The sequence below is a fragment of the Carassius carassius genome, chromosome 4 (assembly GCF_963082965.1).
Source record: "Carassius carassius chromosome 4, fCarCar2.1, whole genome shotgun sequence".
Taxonomy (NCBI): domain Eukaryota; kingdom Metazoa; phylum Chordata; class Actinopteri; order Cypriniformes; family Cyprinidae; genus Carassius; species Carassius carassius.
Window position 1 is genome coordinate 10,327,507 of NC_081758.1, and position 8,091 is coordinate 10,335,597.

The 8,091-nt window shown below is 36.7% G+C and overlaps 1 protein-coding gene across 1 annotated transcript; it reads left to right on the plus strand.

The window, feature by feature from the left end:
- The first annotated feature begins 2,272 nt into the window (after window positions 1-2,272).
- On the plus strand, window positions 2,273-7,693 carry LOC132129487 (LIM/homeobox protein Lhx1-like). The gene is made up of 5 exons (XM_059541113.1): window positions 2,273-2,783; window positions 4,400-4,623; window positions 4,831-5,105; window positions 6,074-6,239; window positions 6,843-7,693. Exons 1-5 carry the CDS (start codon window positions 2,614-2,616, stop codon window positions 7,214-7,216), a joined length of 1,209 nt encoding a protein of 402 aa, XP_059397096.1. The 5' UTR covers window positions 2,273-2,613; the 3' UTR covers window positions 7,217-7,693.
- The last annotated feature ends 398 nt before the right edge of the window (window positions 7,694-8,091 follow it).

The window sequence follows — 8,091 nt, forward strand, 5'->3', positions numbered from 1 at the left end:
AAAAAAAAAAAAAAAATTGATAATACCTAGAATATCAAAACCAACTGCGGGCGCAGATCCTTTTGCTATTTGGCGCCTAAACTCTGGAATAACCTACCTAACATTGTTCGGGAGGCAGACACACTCTTGCAGTTTAAATCTAGACTAAAGACCCATCTCTTTGACCTGGCTTACACATAACATACTAATATGCTTTTAATATCCAAATCCGTTAAAGGATTATTAGGCTGCATTAATTAGGTAAACCGGAACCGGAAACACTTCCCATAACACCCGATGTACTTGCTACATCATTAGAAGAATGGCATCTACGCTAATATTTGTCTGTTTCTCTCTTATTCCGAGGTCACCGTAGCCACCAGATCCAGTCTGTATCCAGATCAGAGGGTCACTGCAGTCACCCGGATCCAGTACAAATCCAGACCAGATGGTGGATCAGCACCTAGAAAGGACCTCTACATCCCTGAAAGACAGCGGAGACCAGGACAACTAGATACAGATCCCCTGTAAAGACCTTGTCTCAGAGGACCACCAGGACAAGACCACAGGAAACAGATGATTCTTCTGCACAATCTGACTTTGCTGCAGCCTGGAATTGAACTACTGGTTTCGTCTGGTCAGAGGAGAACTGGCCCCCCAACTGAGCCTGGTTTCTCCCAAGGTTTTTTTCTCCATTCGGTCACGGATGGAGTTTTTGTTCCTTGCCACGGTCGCCTCTGGCTTGCTTAGTTGGGGTCACTTCATCTACAGCGATATCGTTGACTTGATTGCAAATAAATGCACAGACACTATTTAACTGAACAGAGATGACATCACTGAATTCAATGATGAACTGCCTTTAACTATCATTTTGCATTATTGACACACTGTTTTCCTAATGAATGTTGTTCAGTTGCTTTGACGCAATGTATTTTGTTTAAAGCACTATATAAATAAAGGTGACTTGACTTGACTTGACGGTATAATTCTGGCAACCACAGCTTCCGGTTTTTTACCGTTTATTTTTTACACACACACACACACATATATATATATATATATATTCAGCACAAACGATTTACAAAATTACAAGTCAAAGAAACACTAAACTGATGCTATTTTTCTAAATAGCATATCATCCATTTACAGCACCAAGACATTTCCGGTTTTCCAAGAACATTAGAAAAGAGCAAGCCCGATTTGGAACCTTTATTTTTATGGAAGGTAGTGTTCTGACAGATTTAGAAGTTCATGAATGAATATGTTTTTTTAAACTTTTTCTGTTAGATTAGCTATTTCGTAAACCACGCACATATGATTTGATAAAACAGGTAACCCTATCCCTAAGTCGTAAGAACTCGTTTTCTTATTGCTTTGTTGAGGATCAGATCCCACGGCTAATGATATCTATAGCATCCATGCATGAAGCTCGTTCACTGTCTGTTGTAGGCTATCTCTCGCAGCAGCTCCTCTGATAATATCTCCCAGCAGCCGGAGACTTTCTATTATAATCATTAGTGATCCTTGGCCTCTCACCCGTACTGAAGAACAATCGCAGAGGAACATTAATCTGAGTTGGAAACTGCCGTGTCCCTCTTTTCCCACATGGCTGTCCAAGTCGTGTGATTTTTTTATTTTTTTATTGTGCATAGTTTCTGGATCACTATGGATGAACTCACACACCCGTTTAACTAAAATATATCAAACAGCCTCGATTAATTACATATAGAATTTAGCACTGGAAGTAGCTGACAAAACGAAATTGCAGAGTTGTATAAAATGTTTAATAGCATATGATATATAAAAAGGCCTATATCTGATAGAATCATTTTGCCTAACAATATAACAGCAATTTATAAGCATGGTTTATTTATTATTATTAATGAATTATTTTATTATTATTTTGTATTAAATATAAAAACATCTAACAAATAACCTTTATTATTATTATTATTATTATTATTATTATATCATATTTTATCAATAAAGTAAAATAGCCTACGTTTACACGTTTTCCTCCACTACATTAAAATTCAGGTTTGTTTTGATAATAATATGTCATTAATATGTTGCTCCCAAATGGACTGTAGACCGCAGACATTCAAGGGGAAAGTGTTTTCACCTAAATTACTGTGATCTGATTGGTTCTGTTCCAACATGACGTCACATCGCAGGGAATAAGGTCTCTCAGCAGGATCCAATCCCAGGCCAGCGACTGAAGCAGAGCGAGATGCAACTGAAAATTACACGCAAATGATCAGGGATATTATGTGGCATGCTTTGATTTAGCACTGAAGATTCCGCGCGCTGGATCGATTTAAACAGAGATTAAGTAACCATTCATCCCATGTGAGATTTAACTAATACTTCAGCTAAAGTTCTGATTCATCTTAATGATAAAGCATCAACCTATGTTTAATCGTCTAAAGAGGAGCTGACACTTGTCCGTTTCTGTGCTGTATCTTTAGGCAAATCTTGGGATGCTGTATTATATTAAATGCATGCCTTTTTGATGACTTTTTTTTTACTTGGATCAAGGACCACGTAGTGTTCTCTAACTTTTGGCACAAGTCAAGCAGATTTTTTTGCCTCTCACCAAGGACAAGCAAAACCTAGTGACTGGAGTCACAAAATATGGTCCACTGTGCGGGATGCGAGAGGCCTATTCTGGACAGATTTCTGCTCAGCGTCTTGGATAGAGCCTGGCACGCTAAATGCGTGCAATGTTGTGAGTGTAAATGCAATTTAACTGATAAATGCTTTTCAAGAGAAGGACGACTATACTGCAAAAATGACTTTTTCAGGTGAGCATTTGAATCGAAGAAAGCATCAAAGTAGCCTACATTTCGGATCTTGGAATACGGCTAATGATCATTCTGTAGGCTATTTGTTTTTTCTCATTAAAAAATAAATTATATATATATATATATATATATATATATATATATATAGGCTATATTAAAAAGGAAAAAAAGCTTTGTATGTAAACCCTAGCCTATATCATACATAAAAAACAGCATATAAATACGCATTAAAATAAAATAAAATTCGATATGGTGCGCATTACATTTACAACCTCCCGAATACTAACTTGTTACGGGACAGACTCAAACACTTCTCTTTGTTTACAAGGTATGAGTGTCAGTCAGGCAGAGGATGAGATGTACAGCAGCACCTGACGGATGTGTGCCCTGCCTCTCAATCTTGCGAAGCACACGCGTTTGTTTGCAAAAGCTCGAGCAAAGAGGCGATAAGTGGATTTTAATAATGAATGAGCTCGAGAGGAAAGCCACAGACATCTAGTGAGCACGCATTTGATAAGCGTTTCAATGAACTGCATTCACATGCACGCGCAGAGACAAAACAATGTATATTGTCGCTTGTGACGTTTGGAAGAGGATATTCTCTTAATACATCCTGTCAAAGCAATGTCGAACATATCAGCAAGTCTATGCTGAAAAAATTAAAGAGAATAATTCTGTAGTAGTTCATGAATCTTTGTGGTCGAAAAAAGCATGCTAGTATAAAAAGTAAGAATTTTGAACAGTAGGCTACAAAGTATGTTATTTGTTTAAATAATACAAATAAATGATAATAATATAAATAACTATGTGTAATTTGTCTATACAACATGTTTATAAAATGTTTCAGATGTAAAAGTATGAACTATTTTGCAAATGACAAATAGTATTTTTTTTTATATTTAACATTTCAATATACAGCAAAATATTGTTCAAGTGATTAATAAAGAGTCCTCTATAATTTATGGTTAAAATGTCGTTCTCAGAATTCCCTGCACGAATCATTACATTTGTTTGGATCTTTATTTTAAACAGATTACTCTTATTTGTGTTATCAGCTTTGTACCTCGGAATGTCTTACATTGCATGTTTTGTTGTTAATGTTTCTTGCAATATTTAAGTGTCGCGTGTTACCTTTTCTCTAGACAATTATTGTGCTGCTCTGTCTTTATTATTTACCTGTTAGAGAGGCCAATTTGATAAACTAATAACCATAATTAGGTATTCCGTTGTACCCATGTGTATACATTTTGCAGTGGTCTATATACAGCATAAATATTTCAGTAGCTCACTGTATTTTTATGGCATCTTTTTTAAACTGTAAATTAAAGTGCACAACTATTTATGCATATAATAAACTTGTTGTGACATTTGGAATTCAATAATACCTTTTGAAAATAAAATACATTTATGAAATAAAATAAATCTAAAATAAAATAAAATAAAAACCTACTTATCATGAAAAGACATAATGAATGAAACAGCTGCAGTGCAAGAATCTTCCCTCAGAGACTTTTTCAAAAACTGGTCTATTACAATTACTTGTCTGTTTGTTTGTGATTTTTGACTACATGTTCTAATTTGCCTATTTGACTTCATGTCTCTGTTATTCTCTGCAGACGTTATGGCACTAAATGCGGAGGCTGCGCGCAGGGAATCTCGCCCAGTGATCTAGTGCGGAAAGCGCGGAGCAAAGTCTTTCACTTGAACTGTTTCACCTGCATCGTGTGCAATAAACAGCTTTCCACCGGCGAAGAACTGTACATTCTAGATGAACATCAATTTGTCTGCAAGGAGGATTACATAAATAACAGCATCGGAAAATACACAAACCTTGCGTCTAGTAAGTCATTTGGGCATTGTCTATTATAGCTAAACTTGCACGATTTTTTTTCACGTGGTCTGCTGATTCTGTGCAGTTTTAATAAATGCTAGACAATATTGTTATTGTAATATCACGTTGTCTTCGAATGTGTTGCACATGTTGAAAGAATAGTTTGATATTATGATAGTGGCATGACTAAACGTTTTACATCTGTGCTGTTTATAGTTACTATGTGCAGTGACCCGAGCTTATCTCCAGAATCTCAAGACCCACGGGACGATTATAAAGACTCTGAGACCGGACACATGTCGGACAAGGAGGTCTGCAACAACGAAAACGACGAGCAGAGTTTGGGTGGCAAGCGTCGCGGGCCGCGCACTACGATCAAAGCCAAGCAGCTGGAGACTCTGAAAGCGGCCTTCATCGCGACCCCTAAACCTACCAGACACATACGAGAGCAGCTGGCGCACGAGACAGGCCTCAATATGAGAGTCATTCAGGCAAGTATGAAAACATGGGAAAATATATTAAAGAAGCCTATAAAGTGAGTCACCGGCGCTTCGCGTCATTGTCAAATAATTGCTTATTTAGGCTATTTTACTTGATGTTGTCTTTGTAACCGATCATTTAGACATATGTGGTATTTGAATAAAACCAGTTAATTTAGACGTAAGCGCATGATAAAACATTTGACGTGCGACCTTAAGTTTCCAATCGTTTTTATTAAACCACGGCCAGAGAAATAGGCTATTATAAAAAGCACCCACTTTAATAAACAGAAGCTTAAATATAAGTAGCCTAATATGTAGAATATAATCTTCCTCTTCAAGTGTGTTACTTTAAACTGTACGTCTTTTTACGTTTTCCATGCAACTTGGCGCACAGAATGCATCTTATGTGTGGTCACGTGTGAATGGCTATTTCCACGACTCATCCAATCAGATTTCTGAGTCGAAACTATTCGTTTAATGCCAGTATTTACTAAAGGCGTACGCTATGAACATCTTTTTTTTTTTTTTTTTTGGAACAACCTGAAACAAGTAGCCTACATTAATTAATAACTGCATTGTGTATAATTGTGTATTGGACTTGATTGGATAATAGGCTCGATACAAATATGTGCACTGAAATTGTCTGAAATATTTACAAAAAGACCCAATGACATAATAATAGCATAGGCCTACTGCTGGTTTGTCTTTCGGCAGAAACACCCGTGGTCACAACGAATGGGATTTTAAGTAGCCTACATGGAGAGAATTATGTGGCACAGTGGCAAGAATACGTGATTTGGGCAATAGGCTAAATAGCCGCCTTGAGTTAAATGTGTAAAAAATAAAACAAAATAAATAATTAAAAAAACATCTACAACCGTTGCTCAGTTCTTAGGTTTAGGTTTGCTCTAAATAATCTTTTTGCGATTATTAAACTATAAATGAATGTCCTATCTCGTGTATTTTCTGCTGTGCAGGTGTGGTTTCAGAATCGGCGCTCTAAAGAGAGGCGCATGAAGCAGCTGAGCGCGCTGGGCGCCAGGAGACACGTGTTCTTCCGCGGTCCAAGGAGAATGAGAGCCCTGGGAGATCGCCTGGAACCTGGAGAGCTCATGGCCAACGGCCTTTTCTCTTTTTATGGCGGTCAGTTCATCATGAATATTAATCAGAAAAAAAAAATGCATCACAACTAAATACTATACTAAATATAGGCTATCATTCTTATTTTAATTACATATAACCACAATAGATATATATGATCAGCCTTAAATCTTAATAATTATTTTATACATTTTAATACGTGTTATGCACTTTTTTTTTTGCAAAACATGGAAATGTATATGTTTGCAAGTATGTATTTAAATGCATACAAGTAGGCTATGTGTTGCACAAAATACATATATAAAAGAAACTGTTCAGATTTAAGGCTATATTAATGTTTCCATGTTTACAAAAGACAAAAATAAGTAAGCAAGCTTACGTGTGGAACAAAATACAAAACAAATGTATGTTTTAAATATGAAAATACATAAAAATATTGAGCAGTCCTGTACTGATGTTCAATGATTAGTTTTCACCCGTACAGCCCTACACAGTCAATTACATCAACAGTTAACTACTATCAGTTACATCAACACTGAAGTGATTTATTTTGACAAATGGGGAGATACTGCATTTTACCTATGTGTGGAAGTGTAATAGGAAGTCTTGAATACATTTCATGACCACTCTCATTTTATTTTACAGACTATCAAGGTGAATACTATGGCCCGGGGTCAAACTACGACTACTTCCCTCAAGGTCCGCCATCCTCCCAAGCCCCGACTCCAGGTGATCTTGGATTCATGCCTTCCTCTAGGCCAGCTGGAACCCCTCTAGGGAGCATGGAGCACCATCACGGAGCACACCATCCCTCCAATAAGACACAATGCTACAGTGAGATGATATCACATCACCCAGGGGACTCACCCAGCCCAGAGCCCAGCGCACCTGCCTCCATCCACATTATCTCCACTAACATGTGTGACTCCACTCCACCCTTCACATGCCTGAACTCTCTCAGTGGCAATGGATACAGCAATCAGCTGTCCTCAGAGATGAACGAGGGCACAGTTTGGTAGCAAACAACAGACTAATCAGGACACAAAGATATGGATATGAACTGTTCATGTGTGATTTTATAGAAGCAATATTTCTATTGAGTTAATTTATTGACATAATTGTCTATTTATTTGTTCATTTGTTTACCTATTTATTTAATGTATTTATCTATTTAAGAAGCATTTGTGTATTTTGAAAGTGTAATGTCAAATATGGGTCGGCAGACCATATAGCTGTGCTATAGACAACGAGGGTTTGAGAATTGAAACAGAATGTTTATATTTACAACACCTGGTGTGTCTATTCATATATGTGTATCATAATCTGAAGACTCAGATCTCTTTGCCTTTCAAGGCTTTGCCATAATGACACTTCTGAAATCTCACACCAAAGTCTTTCTCTGCTCTCCATGTGGTGGAGTGACATTTCCATTAGCAAAATCTCAGACCGTTTGCCTTTAAAAGGGAAACTTAAAAGTGTTCAGACGAACACTTTATTTGAAAAAAATGATTTCATGGTCAGTGGACAGAGACAGTTGTTTACGTATATTTTCTTCAGGGGTTTTAAATATCAACGATGATTTAAAAATCCCTCTTGATACTGACACAGACTTATTCTTCAGTCAAGAAACCAAAATTTTGTATGAATTCAATTTATATTTGATTTGTGATTCACTGTACTAGTTTGTGTGATATTGTGTTTACACAAAGATTACAGTAAACAAACCCATAAATACATATGTTGACAATAGAAGCACAAATACCTAAACTGCATTTGGTTTTTGAAAACAACTCCACTGAACTTGGCTCATGTGCATTAGTCTCTGAATAAGGGTTATGTGATAATCCTACAATGTGGAATTTTATAATCTGCAATAAAACTGAAACATAAAAAA